Source organism: Euprymna scolopes, chromosome 38 (genome assembly GCF_053919585.1).
Source record: "Euprymna scolopes isolate OS-2025 chromosome 38, ASM5391958v1, whole genome shotgun sequence".
Classification (NCBI taxonomy): domain Eukaryota; kingdom Metazoa; phylum Mollusca; class Cephalopoda; order Sepiida; family Sepiolidae; genus Euprymna; species Euprymna scolopes.
In genome coordinates, this window is record NC_136519.1 from 62,622,258 (window position 1) to 62,642,202 (window position 19,945).

Below are 19,945 nucleotides of genomic sequence, written 5' to 3' on the forward strand. Positions count from 1 at the left end.
CAATAAATTTTCAAGGGTCATAATATGGGTCAAAGTTAAAAAAAATTTACCGTTTTTTTTTTTGCTCAGCATACACCTCCGAACACCCGGGCAACACCGGGCCAAAATGCTAGTATGATAATAATTGTTTTATTGAACAGTATAAAATTCGTTTGGGTAGCCAACATTTTTTTAAGAACCAAGTGTAATAAACTGTCATTGAGTGCAAAGAGATGGTGACCCGAGAAAGAACAGGATTGACCTATAAAACTGTCAATAAAACAAAAACCATCAGTAGGGGTATAGACCTTTCAAAATTATAAACAAATTATATAAATAAAATAAATTTGTTTTGGGAATCCAACATTTTAAGTGCAAAGAGATTGTGACTCGAGCGAAGATCTACAAAACTAAAACAAAGTGCAGGTGTTTGCACTTGCTGAAAATCATAATTTTCAAAATTATAAACAATATATTTCTAAGTTGGCAAACATTGTGGGTCGGCCTAACTTGGAATTGAGTACAAGTTTGGCACAAGGACTGGGCGGCTATACATCATTCATCAACTAATCACAGAATTTCTCCGTATAGCCCCTCCCAATGACTGCAACTAATTGGCCGGTTATGTAAAACCAATCAGAGGCTAACCAGGGCGATTGCTACGATGATAGCCATTAGTCGGCAATCCCCATTGGCTGACCAATCAGACACTGATTGTTCAAGGATTCGGGCCAATAAATAGAGAATACTCAAAGCGAAGAATCGAGTTTGTTCGTTTTTTGTCGCTGTTTAAAGAACCAAATCCGTTGCCACTCGGTTCTACATCATTAACGCTGCCTAATTGCAGTTAAGATTTTCTAAGAAAACTTTATTCTGCCAGTCAACCACAATCATTCCCATTCCGTGGTGTTTGTTGAAAATTGTGTTAATAAACGTTATTGTTTATAACAAGCGATTTCTAACATTTTCTTTTGTTTGCTTGGCAACTTTTCTTCCCTCCAGCAACAAATTCAAACTTCGTCGACTGAACCGTACTCATCTTTTCTTTCTACGGATCTTAAAGCAACATGGGCATGGAAGGAAACAGAGAAAGACCAGTCGAAATATGTGGTGATCACAAAACCATCGGCCAACTGGTTTCGTGAAGATATTGTACCACAATACAACATTTTCCTCTTGCGATATTGTGATATAATGAATAAACTAGGTGAAAAAATTTGAAAATAAAGCAGAAAAGAAAATATTTAGTCATGATCTTAAATATAGGAAAGGAGTAAGAAAAAATAGTTGACCATAGTTGCAGTTTAATGCAAACTGACATGTATCTTCAGAATAATTACTCATCTTTAGTGCCATATTGGTGGGAAGAGTTAGTGTTATGAAAGAAATGAGACAACTAATAAATGTGAAGGACTTAGTATATATTTTTAGAATTCATCACTTTATAAAAATCCATGATATCATTTGAGCTCAATCAGATTATTAGTTTACAAATTACAGTTACTTTTCAAAATGAAAAATCTTAATTTGTGCTTTCATGAGATATTGCTTTCTGGTGGAAAAAAATACTGTTCAAGCAATGGCTTCATGTTATTCAGAAAAGTTGCTCAAAAACAATGGTTAGAAAATATGTCTTTTAAGTAGACCAAACAGGCACATGTAACTGAAGACTTCCAACATTTGCAGTCTTGTGGATTAAAAATCAATGTTGTGAAGTGTGAATTCCCTGGATTTCCTTGGACATCGGACTGATAAATCTGAACTTACACTCTTACCTTCAAAAGTGCAAACAGTCCAAGATTTCCCCATACCTACTTCTTTGCATCAACTGCATCGGTATATTGGACTCAGAATTTTCGGTTCATTCCTAACTATCCGCATCACCTGTTCAAGCTCACGGATTCACTCCGCACGTCTAACAAGACCGTCTCTCACAGACAAAGCCATGGAATCTTTCCATGCATCCAAACCAGTTCTGGTCAACTTCACAAAGCTATCATATGTCAGCCCTGACTCGACAGCTAAGCTCTTTCTTTCCACAGATATTTCTGATGTAGCTGTTAATGCTATACTCAACCAGGTCATAAACAGTCAAACACAACCAGTTTTTCTTTTCTGCTAAGTTGAGCACTCCTCAGCACAAATACAATGTTTTTGGTGGGCAACTACTCACCATGTGCTTAGCAGTAAAACATTTTTGTTTCATGCTAGAAGACAATTCACAATTTTTACCAACCACAAACCTCCGATCGTTTCCTTTCTATCTTCCATCTCAGATAACTTTGACAGGTGGATTTTTTTGACGCAACATTCTGCTAACATTCAACAGGCAAAATGAATATTGTAACTGACTTTCCCGTTTTTGTCATCTCAACTTTTTTTTTGTTTTTGTCATCTCAACAATCTTCGATTGCAGCTGAACTGGAATGAGATGCAGCGTTGTCCACTTCATTGTTGTCCGCTGAAAAAGACTTTTTTTTCGGACATGCTAATCTGGTGTGATATTCACATCCGAGACCTTACCTGCCTCCTCCTTGCTGGAAAAATTTTTTCCAACATTTTCATGATTTAACACACCCTGGTAAGCGCGCAACAGTCAAGCTAATCACAACTTGTTTTTTTTGGCTCTATATGAACGTCAACATACCCCAATGGACTCAGGCATGTATTTCCTGCCAAACTACAAAAATACATCGTCATACTAAGTCCATCTCAGGCAACTTTCCAATACCTGATGCACGTTTCTGCTGTGTACATCTGGACATTGTTGGGCCTCTGCCACCTTCAGTTGGTCATCGCTACATTCTCACTCGTTTGACCATCAGCAATTTCTTTGCACAACATTTCAGCAGAAGTTATAGCCCGTGCATTCTGGATCTCTAACTTTGGAGTACCCGCCACCGTTACCACTGACAGAGGTTCCCAATTTACATCACACACCTTGCGAGACCTTTGCCAATCCTTCGGAATTTCCCACATTGTAACTACCACCTATCATCCTCCCGCTAACAGGATGGTAGATTGCTTCGATCGTCGATCATAAGCTGCCCTAGCTGCTCAGCGTGAACTGCATTGCTGGAGGGAACATTTGCCGTTAACGATCCATTGTGAAAGATTCGAACACTACATGAGCAGAAATGGTTTTTGAGACCACTCTTCATCATTCCAGTGAATTTTTCAGTCAACAGGTTCATACCTGCAACCACCTCTGGTTATGCTGATTGTTTGAAACTTGAAATGTCTCGAGTGATGCGCTGTCACTTTAAAACCGTACTATCCATCTGATCTTCATTTGTGCAAGTATGTTTTCGTCCTATCGACTCAATATGCAGATTCACTACAGCCACTCTACAATGGACTTTATCTAGTGTTGGAACGCTCTGACAGATATTTTGTCATTGACTGCAAATGCGACTCAATCACAATAGATTGCATCAAACCAACGTTCCTAAAAAGCTTATACGATTTAATGTTTCCTGCAATGAGTTTTTCTGACTCAGAACTAATCATTGCACCCAACCCAGATGCAATCGTCACTTCTGTTGTTACATCTACTTCTCACACACCTCATAATGATGCTGCCTGCAGCTTTAAGCTCCTTCTGTTCAATCTACTACTTGCACGATTTTCAGTGACCGTCATGTAACATTTCTACACAAGTATGCAGACTTCAACACACCTACAATCGCATGCTAATTCCATTTACTTTTCTCTTTAGGCGCTGGCTATCTGGGGGAGGAGTATTATAGTGAGCTGCTATGTCTGCTAAATTCAGTTTGTGTCGAGCTCAAACAGACACAAACAAACTATGTTGAGTATGCATATCCTGTGACCTTTGACCCTTTCCTTTCTCTTCTTGCCTCAACATGATGATGAACAGAACCCCGCTGAAGAACAAACTCGAACCTGCACACATGCGTACATTCTCGAGGTAAGAGAACTTGATTCTGTCACGAACATAATGGTTTATCGCGAACAATTATTTCTTAACAATATTCAACAAGCTTATCAGAACTTTGTCAGTTCACACACATATGCACAACGAATATTTCGACATTATACAAGCTCATTTGTGTGCACCTGCATACATGCTTGTTTTTTTTTCATTGTGTATAAATGTCTTTTGTATGTAACTGGGTATTTTGGTTGTTATTAATTTGAGGTCAGACTTTTAAACACGTTTTATATTCTCTACAGATCAGTAACCCTCATCTCCACAGTTGCTCTGTTCTTCAATGCATCCATTCAATCATTTATTTCCAGAAAAGATGTCTTCATTTGTTTAGGTTTTCAAAATCGTTCCAAATATATTAACTATTTATATTTTCTTAAGCATCAGGTGATCAGATAATTTACCTATATAAAATATATAATTTACCTATATAAAATATCTTGTGATTTGGAGATTGCTTGTGATACTTGTTTAAAAAGTTGCCTCTTTTTTAAGAGAGAAGAGAGACTTGAAAAAAAGAAAAAAAAAAAAATCACTTGTTGATTAAATTTTATTTCAAAATATTTGTTCTTTTATTTACTTCTTCCTCTGAAATTTCCACTTGTACTGAGCCGACAAATTTTTTCTTTCTTTTTTTACTTTCCAACATTTGGTTTTGTCCTGAAAATAAATGTTAAATAATTAAATATGTAAAATAGAAAATTAAAAATGAAAGAAAACCAAACGAGAAAAAAAAAGTCGAAATCTTAGATTTTGTTGTAACATGTTCATCTCCAAACCTGGAAGGGGGTTCCATACTACAAAGTGCCAAGAAATGTTTAAATGGTGTTCTGTAAGCATCCTTATTGCTTGTGCCAAGAAAATTATGTTTTGGTTTATCACTAAGTTTTTTTTGTGTATAATCGCCATCATTTGACCAATCGTTACCAAACTTAGGCAAAATATTCGTCATAGTCTTAGAGGCGTGAGTGCGTGTGTGTGTGTGTGTGGGGGGGGGGCAGCGCGCAAGAGAGGGGGGGGCGAACATGAGGGTGGGGCAAACACAGCACATGCGAAAGAGAAGGGGGGAGCAAACAGAGCACACGCGTGAGAGAGGAAGAGGGGGCAAACAGCAAGAGCAAAAAAGAAGTGAATAGCAAGAGAAAGGAGCAAAGTGTTATTGAGAGATGAGCTCAGTAAGTTGACTGAAAAGAAACATGGGTGCGCACAAAACCTAGGCGTTACATATAAAATATGGCAATGATAGGGAGAATGAAGTTATAAGCCCTATCAAAATTCTGTTTGTTGTTTTTTTTAGAATCGCAAACAGTTGAAGATACTTTCATTTTTATGAATTTTTTCCAGCAGGAATCTACATCTAGTGGTTATGAGCTAGCAAAATGAAGTAATACGATGGATTGGTGGTATGCATGGATCCATATATATTTTATCATTCCTGATGTTAGCAAGCTATTCGCAAGAGGTCACACACAAGCTATGTTGATGGAAACATGCAGCATCAACATGAGATTTGTTTATGCTGAACGTTCAAAATCAGTCAGAAACAAGGAGTCATTTTTTTGAATGAATCTTTACAACATAAGGTCTGAATGTTATCTGAATCTATGAAATCTATTCACTTCCTCATTCAAGGATGCAGAATCTCTTTAAGAATGCATTGATGTTGGACAATATCTCACTTTGCTTTTAATCTCTACAGATAATTCAAGAATTCTTATCCGTCCGCTTATCTTTCAATTTATGTGCTATCAGTTATTTCTGTTTAATCCTTTGAATTGAAATCAAGACTTTGCAAGGTCAACTGGAATGTGAAATATGATTTTTCATGTATGAAACCATCATTATAATCCAAGGAAATCTCATAAATTTGATATTTGACAAAAAACACAAAAGTGTAGAAATTTAAGTAAATGCTGCATAAATGCCACAATACAGTTAATAAGATTATTATTAAAACTAGTGAGAATTGTGGAAATTTCATGACAGATTTATGATTAACGTCTCTTATAGAGATGTTTACCTTTCTGTCATGATAAATTCTACTCTTTTAAGGATGATAACTCCGCATTCAATGTAATTTTTTCTATTTATTTTTTTTTTTTTTTCTAACTGTATTTAACAGTATGTTTGTTAAAACTTTCCACACCCGGTTTCAAAAATGGAGATGGTCCAATCACCAAATCTCCTGTCGAAAATTTAAGAGAAATTTACAAAATTGATTTCTTCTTCCTGTATATATGTCCAAATTGAATTCTGTGATTATTTCAGCTTAAAAACTTATTTGGAATTGTTATTACAAAAATGTTGATTATCATTTCAGCTAAATGATGATTATTTTATAGAAGTCAATTTTTTCTTAATTTTATTAACTCTAGACATTTTTGATGTGAAGAAAATGTTATTAACAATAAATAATAATTCATTGCTAATAACATAATTATTGTTATTAACATACATAACATTAACATACAATTATTATTAACAATAAATAATAATTCATTGCTAATAACATTTTCTTCACATACTGTTAGATACACTTAGAAAAAAAAAATAGAAAAAGTTACATTGAAGGCGGAGTTATTATCCTTAAAAAGAGTAGAATTTATCATGACAGAAAGGAAAACATCTCTATAAGAGACGTTAATCATGACACATCCAGTGACTTCTACATTAACATTAAATCTGTAAATTGTTAAATAATTGTGTTCATTTTTGAGTCGTTATGGGATTGATAACACATAGCATCAGACCTAACACATAGGTATAAATAAAATATATTATACAGATTTGTACATTCATTCTGTACATTTAATACTGAAAATTTTATCTAAACTTAAATGTGACAGTCTGGTCACCAAACAAGTTTTTGGGAGAAGAATAGTAAAACATTGATGTGCCTGTGTATCTATAAGAAGCTCCATTTTTTTCTTCTGCTACAAAATGAACAAATCAGCTTCCAATATTCAATGTACCAACACAGCATTGTTTGGCAGTTAATTTACTTGCAATTTGATTTGCTTCAGGATTTTTTTTTAAATTAAATTGTCCGACATGTGGTATTTGATTATTATAGAGTTGCCACCAATAGGTCGGATGTCTCTTGTTGATTTGTTTGTTTGGTTATAAGTGTTGTATCCTTTGAAAGTGATGTTATCTGTTTTTTTTTTTAAATAGAGTTTCTTGCAAACATGTTGGGGTTGTAGCTTGTCATTATGCATTTTATTTCTTCGTAGTTAGGTTTTATACCCATGCAGTTTCATTGTATCAGGTTTCGTTTTGTTTCTTCCAATTTCATTTTTTCTAGTGTGCTATACCTGTCACTTAATCAGGCCTTACATTTATACTTTTTGTTTCTTATTTGTGTCTGGATTGGTATCGTTGATGTGGCTCGTCATGATGTTTAGATATGGGTGAGGACTGTTTATACTGGGATTTGTATTTGTATGTTTTTGCGGTTTCTGTGCAGCAAGATTGTTTTGTTTTGGAGATTTTTTTTTTTTAAATAAAAAGTGGCATTTTGAGTGATCAAACAATAATTTTGAAGGTATGGAAGTTTCATGTTGGATGAGATGTACTTTGAGAAATTTGAGGCATTTGGTTATAAGTATATATTGGTGTAAGGGAGTTTAATGTCTAAACTGACCATGGGGTTTTTCATGTAAATGTTTTGTGTCTCCAGAATTTTTTTTTATATGCAAGCTGGACTGTTGAAACTGATATTGAGTCGGTAGTTATGCTAATTTTCTAGTGGTAGTTATGCTAATTTTCTAGTGGTATTTATGCTAATTTTCTGGCTAATTTATGTGTTGTTTTGCACCAGTTGAACTCAGAAATTTCCTACACAATCAAGTTTGAAATAACATTTTTTGGTGGAAATAGTAGTTTAATCTAAAACTTTCACATCTGAAGAATAGCTATTCCTGTTATTTGTTATGGCATATCAACCCATTATTTGTATGAAGAAGGATTTATTGCCTGTTATATGAGGTGCTCTCATTTGTAAGAGAGTCTCGACATGTCTATACAAGTATTTTTGTTCATTCAAAACGCACCTTTTCGGGAAGTTAGTTTTCCCCACTTAAAAAACTGCCTCGACTACAATAGGGAAAATATTCAACAATATCTAACATTTTTCTGAGAGGAGTGGATGTATTGCTTGATAAAACAGATAATCCGAGCTCAAAGGCCAGGTAGTAATTTTTTTTAAAATCACAAACAAATACTACTTATGTTTTATTTGATTTTGGAACAGTTTATTTTGAACGTTTGCTTCAAAATTTTTTGAAATACCTTCTTGTTTTGAGTTGAGACAAAAAACAAAAACAAAAAAAAACACTGATTTATTTCATTTTAGTTTAGTTTATTTACCCCCCCCCCTCACCAAAAAAAAAAAAACAAACAAAAAAAACGAGTAGCCATTTTTTTTTTTATGGCCGAGTCCGACTAAAATTTGTTTTTGCAGATAATTTTTCAGAAACTTTCAATATAAATAGAACTCTACGAGGGAACTTAAAGAAATGGGCATCCTAGGAGACCTTTAAAAGATGACTGGATAAAATAATAAAATTGACTTTCTATGATCAGAACAGGAATTACAACCAAGAAAACTATGATGGTAAATTTGCTGGCAATAAGATTTTAACGGCCAGTCTCTTGTGAAAAAAGGCAACATTTTTTTCCTGCCTGTCTGCCTCTTCATGTTTATTTCATTAAGCATCTGCTCCAGATCTTTTTACATAGCAAATCTTAAAAGATGGTAATGGAATTTTCAGAATATTTTGAATGATTTTTATTGAAATATCATGTATCACCAATTCCGAAGGAAAATTATGAGATCTGTTTTGGTCATAAAAACAAATAAAAATCAATAAGATTTTTTTTTATGATTGTAAGAATTTAGTTTTTGTCAAATTATTACAAATCAGTAGAAATGCCCTTTTTAGTTCTACAATGTTCAAAACAGAAAAACAAATTCCTATTTGTCTCAAATTCTTATATTGATAAAATTATGCGATTACTTCTCCTGTGTTTATCAACTCTACAGGACTTGCAGATTATTTTTATCATTTAAAATTAATAAAAAATCCAACAACATAAAATTTTTTTTAATTATATATACAAAATAATTTATGAAATTAAACCCAGTGGAATGCATTTCACTTTTTCGTAAACAAATCAGCTATTTTATCTTTTGTCAATAATTGGAAATAAAAGAAAATTACTTTGTGATCCTTCAAAATTTGAAAGGGATTTGGAAACATTTAAACTTGAATTTCTAGATAGAAAAATTCAAAGAAAATTTTCATGCATTATAAAAAGATTGAAAATTTTGCATGCTATTTACTTTTGAAAACAATTTACTCTGACAAAATTAGTTATAGCTGGTTCAATTAATAATTTACATTTTAATAATAAAGATAACATCTATAAAAATTGTCATTACTCTAATTCAATTTAACTTTCAAAACCCATTAAAAAAACAGCATAAAGCAAACAACATAGTTTCCTCCAAACAAAAATGAAAGTAGCAATCTATATAAAAGTTCAGGCGTATGCAATTATGTAAATTATAATTCAAGTTTATTTTTATTAATTAGCCATGAAATTTGTCAGAAAGTTTATTTAAAAAATTCTTATTCACATTTTACATATGTTAGCACCTTCCATACCCATTTAAAATGAGTTTAAAAAAAATGAGCTGAAGGTTTTAATTTATTGTAACAGTTACAATAAATTAAAACCTTCAGCTCATTTCTTTTTTTAAAAATATTCAGTTGACAATTATTTTATAGTATGAAGGAAGAGAATATGAATAGAATATTTATTGCTTTAAAAGTACTAAAATTCTTATAACTTTCAATGTTTTATTTGAAGAATATTAAGCTGATAATGGCAATTATTTTCGAAAGAAAAGAGACAATTTTATCTTGATATTAAAATCTACATACATATTTTACTTCAAGAAAAATATAATCAGTAAGAGTAAATTATAAAAATAGATGAAGAAAGCAACTGATTTTCACTCCCGATAATTTTAATCTATAATATAAACAAAACCCCCCAAAAAACTAAACAAGAATAAAAACATAATATCAGCTATGAAAGAATTTTAAATATCCGAGATAAAGGAGTTAATATCCAATATAAAATTAATATCAGTCAAGAGACAAAAGAGAATAATTGAAATAAAAATGTGACAAGTTCAATAATATTATATTTGTTTAAACAAAAAGAGATGCCTCTTAATATGGTCGCCTTAAAATAAGAAAATCAAAAAAATTTTTTTTTTAAATATTAAAAAAAAAATAAAAAAGACAATTTCTGTAGAGAAATATCCTTTTTTAATAATTGCTAACTATTAGATTCATGAATCAAAAAACAACCCACAAATAAAAGTGACAAATAGTTTCTTTTAGTTAACTTTGCAGGGGGGGAGGGACTGAAAATATTTGATTTAAGCAAATGCTTTTTTTAATAATTTTCAACATTTATCTGTTACTATTAACAACATGAATATTTTAACAAGTATTATTTTTTAATAAGATTTCACATATTTTAACCAATTTGGACTTACCTAATAGTGTTTTTACCAAATTATTACTTTTTTTTTTGAGGGGGTATTTTTAGAGTTAAATTTAATTATTACAATATTGTTTAGTCATTAAATAATTAATTGAAACAATGTATTTCAACACTTTTGAATTTGTGATACTATGGACATACCAAACAAACCAAACTGGAGGAGAATGTGGAGGAAATAATTCACAAACAGAAAAAGCAATCAGAAAAGTGATGTGGTAAGTGGTTTAATAGTTTCCAGGTAATCAGCTGGGAGTTGTGGAGAGGAAAAGTCACTTTTGCTTATCAGTCATTTCTTAAATAAAAACCAATGTTTGGGATTTCCGGTTGAAACTAAGTATATTTAGGATTCAGAGTTTGGCTTGAAGCTATCTGCTTTAAGACAGTTGTAAGACAAGTGGATTGGAACAAATGGGGAGAGGGTAAAGCAGTAGACTGGGTTGAGGATATGTTGAAATGAATTAACAAGCTAATGATGACAATAACTTAGCTGATCTACTGGACATTATTGTTTAGGAGTCCTTTTCTGCGACGGTGTCAAACACACACACAGCACAATTGACTTCTACACAATGTATTAAAATTTGTGTTTTTTTTTTTATTCTGAGTCTGCATAGTTGTTTAGTTGTAAACCAATGCATCTTTGGAAATCACCAATGCACGAAAGATGATAACAGCATAGAAGAAAATGAAGAGGCACTCAAATGTTTCGATTAACAACCATTGAGGACTGGCATGTGGTTGAACAAAATAATTGATAAGTTGTATCCTCATCACTTTTTTCTTCCATATTTTCCTTGACATTCTGTCGCCAACTGTAATCGATCTACTAACTGAACAGTCTTATCCATTTTTTTTTTTTTTTTTAATGTGACCACGCCAACAGTTTCCTATTCTGCAAATATCTTTACATTCTCCAGATTTGATTTTCCTCTGAAGTCATGAGATCTAAGCCTGTCCTTAAAACTCATTTATCGATTTCAACTCTTACTGGTTCTTCCATACATCAAACTATGCACACAAGTTAGTTTTCAAGTCAATTTCTAAAAGTTGTCCAACACATGACATGTAAGAGATGTTATACCAATGACAATGACTTGTTCTTAGACATTGATTTTCATGTTTATGAAATGTGGAAATAAAGAAAATATTTCTAATTTAAATTAGCATTACAAGTTGACTTTTCTTTTTAGATAATTGTAATTTTATCAACTTGCATGAAAAGATTTATGTAAAAGAGGCTTAAAACTTTGAATTATGCAAATACCATCAGTAGTTCAAAAGTCATGAGAATTTTAAGGGCCAAAATTTATGCTTTAGAAAAAGTAGGCTAAATTATGGACCTCAACATTTCAAGAAATTTGGTAATTTTGTCACCATTTATTTATTTTTCAAGCTATTCTCATGAAATTTGGCTCTCTTATGTAAAATTGTGTGCTCTTTCTGATTATGCAGTCAAATTTGATGTATCTCTTTACCATACGCCATGAATTATAAATTAAAATGTACAAATTTCAATTTTTTTAAACTGGCGCATGGTATCATACAGTGGGTGTCTATTTAAGAACAAAGCTAAGTATTATACTGGTATTTAAACATAACTTTATTAAGAGTAGGTATTTACCTGCCTCCCGACCAAAGGAGAGCTAAATCTGGGGTGTAGCCATTGAATACCTAAAGAGCATTTATGGCCGGTATTTACTACTCCCCTCAAAGAAAAGAAAAAATTGAGTAGATATGAATTAATCTCAGAAATAAATCAAAGAAAATTTTTCATAAAGATTTTGGATTTCTGTAAAAGTTAATCAGAATGTATGCATTTTGGGATCAGTCAATTTTCAATTTTGTAAATCCTCTCTATCTGGCCAAAAATATACCCCTATTTTCTGAGATGCAACCATACACGAATCCTCGATGTAGCTTTCACAGTAACAGGATACCAGGAATCCTGATAAACAACTATATATTCACCAGTTGATGGTAATTTTCATTATTTCTATTCTGTTTTTATTCAACTATGTAAACAAAGAAATAAAACAGTAATTTTTTTTACCTTGCTTCCACTTTAACATTTAAAATGATTACTTATATAGGTTTTAGGGTATGCTGAAAACAAATATCGCATTTAAATTTTTTGCAAATAAGTAGTTTTCCGGATATTAAGCAATGCCATTTCTTATGTTACCGCTGGTAGCCATCTTGGTGTGCACAAACGCAACCTCGAGAAACTATGTGCAAACGTGCATACCAAGATGGTCTCCAGCAAGAACATAAGAAATGACATTGCTTAATATTCGGATAGCTACTTATTTGTGGAAAATTTAAATGCGTTATTCGTTTTCAGCATACCCAAAAACCTTAAAAACATTAAAGAAAAATGTTAAGGTGGAAACAAGGTAAAAATTTACAAAATGCATCACAATGAAATTCTTTGTCAAACCACCTAATTATTATTATTTAGATATCCTCAGTTAAAAAAAAAAAAAGGTTTTGTTTTACAGATTAAAAAAAAAAAAAAAAAAAAAAATGGTCTTGACAAGGAGTTAAAATTTATTGGTTGGGTTTCTCACAGTATTTTGTATATTTTTAAGTTATTGTCGAGATTTCAAAGGCATGAGATACCATGTGGCTATTTTTCTTGTACTTGTGTAACGCTCGACACTAATTGTCGAAATAAACATTTTACATTAAATAAATACACTAAAAACTTATCCAACTAAGTATAAGAGTAACTTATACTGTCTTTGGTAATATTTATTTGGGTGCTTATACACTTATGTTACCGTGCTATATTTTCAAGTTAAATTCAAGTTTCACAATATCTATTTTTCTTTTTAAATTTAATTGCTAGGTGAAAGTACAGAATAGTTAACAAAACACCCTTCCCTTCCTTTGTAAAGAATGGGTTTCTAAATTTGTTTATTTGTTATTATTTCAGCATGATAGCATAAGTGCACAAGTACCTTTTATTTGTTATATATATTTATATATTCTTTTTTTTTTACCTCTAAAAAACACAATTCTACCTTAAGTACAAGCAAGTTATAAATACCATGATAACAGAAATGCGTGTACTTAGTACATTTTGTTGTTTTTTAACAGTTTCAGTACATTGTACTACAAAAACAAAATAGTTTTGGCTCGGTATTGTTTGGAAATCAAATTTGAAAAACTGGAAAATAATTTTTTTTAAATTGACAAACTCAAAATAAAAAATGAAACTTTTTTTCTGCTTTTGTTTTGAAAGCAGAAAAAACAGTTTTCTATTTTTAAGAGAATACAAACGAGGCTGGTTAGCGCATAGCAAGCTGTTTTCCCATTAAATTCTATATATTGTAATTTCTATAAAAGATAACATTTTAAAGAAATTTCCACACAATAATTATCAAATATTTACATATTATACATGGAAATAATTCTGAAACTATTATCTATATGAAAATGGATGATATATACAGATTTATCTCATCAATTTTGAAATATTCTTCGTCAAATTTGCTCGGTCATAACTTTGCTTTCTGCGGTTGTAAAAATTTAAATCAAAGTCCAGTTGAGATGGTCTTCTAAGTTTATATAGCCTGTAAAATTTCAGTCATATGCAATTAAACTTGACCCAGTATCCAAACGTAACATAAAATGTAAACATTGAAAAAATACTAACTTCTTATTATCTAACTTTTTATTTTTAGATTCAAATAATTATAACTACATTTTATTTCAGTATTTAATTTATGTATTTCTGTTTTATTAAATGCTAGCTTTTTTTCTCGTCCATAAATGTTTATTTATCTACCGAGTTGATCTTAAATATTGTATACTCAATCCATTATATTATACTTTTCAGTCTCTACCACTTAATTCCGGCTTCCATCTTATCTCGCAATTACTTATAACGTCACCAACTAACTTCGGAGGACCCCCCCCCCATCCGCTTTTCTTTTATATCGTAAGTTTCTTAAAACGTGACTAGCTAAAGTTCTGAATAAAATCACGCTTTTCTTTTAACGGTTAATTTAAAAAACAAAAAAAAAATCTTCTGAACGCTGTTTAAACTTGAACTCTTCACTACAGTTTGCATTTTGGAGACGGAAGTGTTTTTGTTGAGATAAGTGATTTCAATATTAATTCATACTTTTTATTTTTAGATTCAAATATTAATAACTACATTTTATTTCAGTATTTAATTTATGTATTTCTGTTTTATTAAATGCTAGCTTTTTTTTCTCGTCCATAAATGTTTATTTATCTACAGAGTTGATTGCAAAAATAGATTACGAATTTGTACTCATTTTTAGCTTGTGAGAGGGGAATCTATCACCATACTTTCCCTTAAACACGTCTGTCGGACTTTTATTAAGTAGAAGACTTAATTTTTTTTTTTTTTTAATGGAGAGTAGAAAACGCATTGTGGATGCGTTATCGGCAGCTCTTGTTACTCTCGCTACTTATTTGTCCCTCAGTCCTCATTTTTTAATGAGTGATTTTTCTGACAAAGGGAGAAGAAATAGCTGTTTTCTAGGTTGGCAGTATTTTGCGCGAACAGTTGGCAGAGATGGCTGAAATTTTCTGTTTCTATGTCTATCCTTGTAGCCATGTCACTAGTAAGGGTGCTGGAGGTAAACGTTTTGTCTGGGCTGACGTTATCCGCCTGATAGTCAAGGACCCGAACCTTGGATTAACCACTAAGGAGGCTGTCCTATCAGCAGGTGCAAAGTACTGGGGCTGCTGTATTGCCATTTGGTGAATGGATTCTGGACCATGCAGTAGCTTCTGGTGGGGCCTCTCGATGCCATACTAGTAGGTAATTGTTACGCCTTTACCTTATCATTAGCTACAAATAATAAAAAAAAAAAATTCTTCGTTTCTTTTTCTCTCTTAGTTTCCCCTCTCTGTCCTGCTCCAAGTAAATCTGACGACCTAGTCCACAAATTCCAAAATTTCATCATGACAAGTTTAAAAAAAAATACACGATTAAACCCGGTTCTCCAACTTCCAACGTAGACCCCTACTACCATGTCTCCTTCTCCAACATCAGGGGTCTACGTTCTAACCTTTCAGAGGTTGAAACCCAATTACAGGAGACTAAACCAGACCTTTTAATTTTAAGTGAAACTGGCATTGGACAGGCTATTTCCCTAGAAGGTTCGCATTTAAAGGATACTCTAACTTAACTTCTAAATCTGACCCCCAAGATCGCCATGGGCATGGAATATGTGCCTATATTAAAGATAGCTTTCCATGTGGTAGGGACATCTCCAGGGAAGATCCTAACTTACCCTATATGTGCTTCCGGGTTGCTTTAGCTCACACTACTGCATTTATATTTACTCTCTATCGCCCCCACAACAGCAGAGTTACTATCTTTCAAAGCATATCTGAGAAAATTGACCAAGTCCTATCTGCTTATCCTTCAGCTAACATTCACGTATGTGGAGACTTCAATGTTCACGTCGAATGGTTGACCCACTCAAACAAGACCGATGATGAGGGGAGGTTCTGTCATGATTTCTCCATTGCCTATGACCTCACTCAGATTGTTCAGGAACCCACCCGTGTGCCCGACAATGACGGCCAGTATGCGAGCTTACTAGACCTTTTTCTCACAACTTGCCCTGAACTATGTTCAGTTTCTGTTCTGTCGCCTCTTCCGACCACTCTGTTGTATCAATTAAGATTAAAATGAAATGTAATATGTCCCCAGACGTACCTCTCCATTGTACAGTATATTGATACTCTAAGGCTGACTGGGATAGCTTCCATACATTTATATCTGATCTACCTCTGCATTCCATGTTTAAAAAGGATGTGTCCTCTATAGTATTAGACCTGACAGAATGGTTAATTGTAGGTATTGACCGTTTCATACCCTCGAAAAAGTTTCAGCAAAAACCTAACAGCCAGCCATGGTTCTCTCCAGAATGTGCTGCTGCCATTGCGCACAGAAATCACTTTTTCCACTGCTTCCAACATAATAGATGTATGGAAACTAAAGCCGCTTTCAGGACTGCCAGCAACCATTGTAAGAAAGTAATAAAGAACGCTAGAGAGTTGTATGCTCAATCTGTTAAATCCAAAGTAGCTGAGCAGCGGCTTGGTTCTCACCAGTTTTGGCAAATAGCAAACAGAATCATGAACAGAAGCATGTGCTCCATCCCACCTATTATATCAATGGTCCTGAGGTAATCTCGTCAGCATCAGACAAAGCCAAACTCTTTGTCAAGAATTTTGCAGCTAATTCTACCCTTTGCGACCAAGGCCGCCAACCCCCAATATTTCCTCCTGTATCAGAAAACATGCTATGTGATATACGTATATCTGTACGTGATGTTGCCAAGCTAATCAAAAACCTTGATTCCAGTAAAGCAACTGGCCCTGACGATATTCCAATTATAGTACTCAAAAAACTTCAACCAGAACTAGCGCCCATACTTACAAAACTGTTTAAACGTTGTCTTAAGGAGAATAGTTTCCCATCTCCCTGGAAAATTTAATCAGTATGCCCTGTATTTAAGAATTCAGGTGATCGCTCATCCCCCTCTCAGTACAGGCCAATAAGTCTCCTGTGCGTCATGAGTAAGTTGCTGGAATCTCTGTTAAATACAGAAGTAATCAACCATCTCAACAAAAATAACCTTCTTAGTGACACTCAATATGGTTTCCATTCTGCTAGTTCTACAGCAGATGTGCTTACAGTTATATCTCATAGGATTAGCAAATCTCTCGACAGAGGCAACCTTTCTAGGGCAATTGCTCTTGATATATCAAAGGCCTTTGATAGGGTATGGCATAAAGGTTTACTTCATAAGATCTCTAGCTATGGTATTGCTGGAAATGTCTTCTCAATTATTAAATCATTTCTCTCTGATAGGTTCTTAAGAGTAGTAGTTGAGGGTCAAAAATCAGAAGCTCACAGTATTAATGCTGGTGTCCCTCAGGGGTCCATCCTCGGCCCAACTCTTTTCCTGATCTACATTAATGATCTTCCAAATCACATCCTTACATCATTTGTAGACATCTATGCTGACGACACTACCATTTATGGTAGCACATCTAAGACAGTAAACGACCAAGTTCTCTCCAATTCTCTCTCCTCTGATCTTGAGCACATAGTACAATGGGGAAAGGAGTGGCTGGTTACTTTTAATGCATCTAAAACCAAGCTTCTCTCTTTACATCATCAACATTCTGATCCACATCTGGCATCAATTGAAATGAATGGCTCTCGTCTTGGGGAGGCCTCAAGTTTTGACAAGCTTCTTGGCTTGACCTTTACTCCTGATCTTAAATGGAACACGTACATCAAATCTGTTGCCAAGGCTGCTGGAAAAATGGTGGGATCTTTCTAGCGATCCGGTAAATATCTCACTGCTGATGCTATTCTCTATCTATATAAGAGCCAGGTACGTCCAAGGATGGAATATTGTTGCCACATCTGGGCAGGAGCTGCTAGAAAGGACTTGTTCTGCCTTGATAGAGTTCAAAATAGACTTCGTAGCCTCGTAGGAGATGTCCTTTTCTCTTCCTTGCAACCTCTATCTCACGGAAGAGATGTTGCGAGTTTGTCTCTGATGTATCATTACTTTCATGGAAGGTGTTCAACTGAGCTTCAATCTATGGTCCCCCCTCGCCAAACTTTCACAAGAAACACTCGTCTAGCTGGAAACACTATCAATAATTCCCCCCCACTCTTTATCTGTGCCTAAACCTAAACGTAGATTCCATGAACAAAGCTTCTTTCTTAGAACTGCACGCCTGTGGAATTGTCTTCCGTTTTCCTGCTTTCCGGCTGACTACAATATGGTTGTGTTCAAGTCTAACGTAAATAAGTTCTTGATGAGCCGTTCTATCAAAGTTATCAAATTTACCAAATTTTCATTACTAATGATTACTATATTGTCCAATGTCTACTGTACACTCTTTAACCCTTACCCTGTAGTGGCCTCTTGGCCTTGATAAGAGGTGATGCCTATGTAAAAAAAAAAAAAAAAAAAATAGGTTTCCTTTTTCCTGTCGTCATTTTTGACTGTTTTCATTTTTAACTTGGAGCATAAAAACATTGAATGCATAATATAAATTAACATCATTGGAATGATTATTCTCCATCAATGTAATTCTTTTAGAAATTGACCCACAAACAAAAAGTTGAAGCACATTAGATATGTAATCGTGCCAATATCCACGAAAATACAGCATACACTTGTAATGCTAATTTAAATGTACAGCAAGATTTTTATTTTTTTATTTACAGGATTGTTATTAACATGTGGAAACAGAAATTCTCATAGAATTAAAAAAGTTTTTAAAACTTTTGATGTAAAATGTTAGAGTATTTTGGTTGGTTGGTTGTTTTACGGCATATCAACCCTTTTCGGGTTATTTAATGCCGAATCCAAAGATTTTGAAAAAAATTTTTTAATAGAATATATTTATTGTTTTCAAGTTGGTTTCTATTTAACCCATAGTTGGGACCCTAACAGGTACTACCACTCCGGGTCAGAGTGGACCTGGGAGCAATGGTAATTAAAGGGTGGCTCCACACTCCCCAAAGCCAGCAAGCTGGGGCCTCACCAGTAGATATAGTTTAACGTCAAATGTTGGAGTATAAAAAATATGAATGCAAAGAATTTAAAATATAAACATTGCATGTGAATACATTGAATGTGAATACATTGAATGTGAATGCATTCTTAAATATTTTTTTATAGAAATTAGCAGAACCTGTGGAAATTCCATGGTAGTTGAAAACATTAACCTTTACATCAGCAAAAAGAACCTTCTCATCACATAAGCAAACAATTAGAATAAGGCAGTCCATCGAAAGAATAATCAGTGGAAAATTTACTTTTTAATTTACGGTCTGATCCAAACTAATAAATTCGGATCAGACTGAAATAAAAAATATTTTTGCAGATAAATATGGAAAACTGCTTGCGATATTATTACAAGTAATAGAACTATAGTGAGACATCACTTTTCTTTTTTAGAGATTTTAATTTAATCAAACTAACTTGTAAATCAGTAATAATTATGTCACTATTGTTTCTTAATAATCTGATACTTTGGCATGTTAGTAATAAGATTTAACAGAAACATGTTATATGTAAACCTTTTACAAATTTTTTTCTACTGGTGAGAAATTTTGCAATGAGATTTAATGATGGAATGAATTAGTAGTGATTGGTTGAAAAAGAGTAGGATTTTGGTAGATTACATGTCCGAACTACATTTCATAAAATAAAAATTCTAATTTCATTTTGAAATTGAATGTCTGAATTGATTAAATGTGTTTTCATTATTTGAACTTCTAATCACATATTTATTGTTATCCTTGCAATAGCTATTGATTGTTGGAATTTATTAGTTTTGATTATTCAAATTATTTTGACTTTACCCGCATCTTCATGGTTAAAATGAATATTGCTTGTTTGATTTGCA

At 33.2% G+C, this 19,945-nt stretch overlaps 1 protein-coding gene across 2 annotated transcripts in view; it reads right to left on the reverse strand.

Annotated features, from left to right (window-relative positions):
• Positions 1-4,463: 4,463 nt before the first annotated feature.
• The window catches only part of LOC145263171 (putative U3 small nucleolar RNA-associated protein 11), a 309,596-nt gene continuing 294,114 nt past the window's right edge, over positions 4,464-19,945 (reverse strand). For both annotated transcript variants that reach the window (XM_080120209.1, XM_080120207.1), the window contains one exon: positions 4,464-4,591. Coding sequence is in view for 1 of the 2 variants with exons in the window: in XM_080120207.1 (XP_079976333.1) it covers positions 4,508-4,591 (84 nt within the window). In the remaining variant the exon portion in view is untranslated. The remainder of the gene's footprint in view (positions 4,592-19,945) is intronic.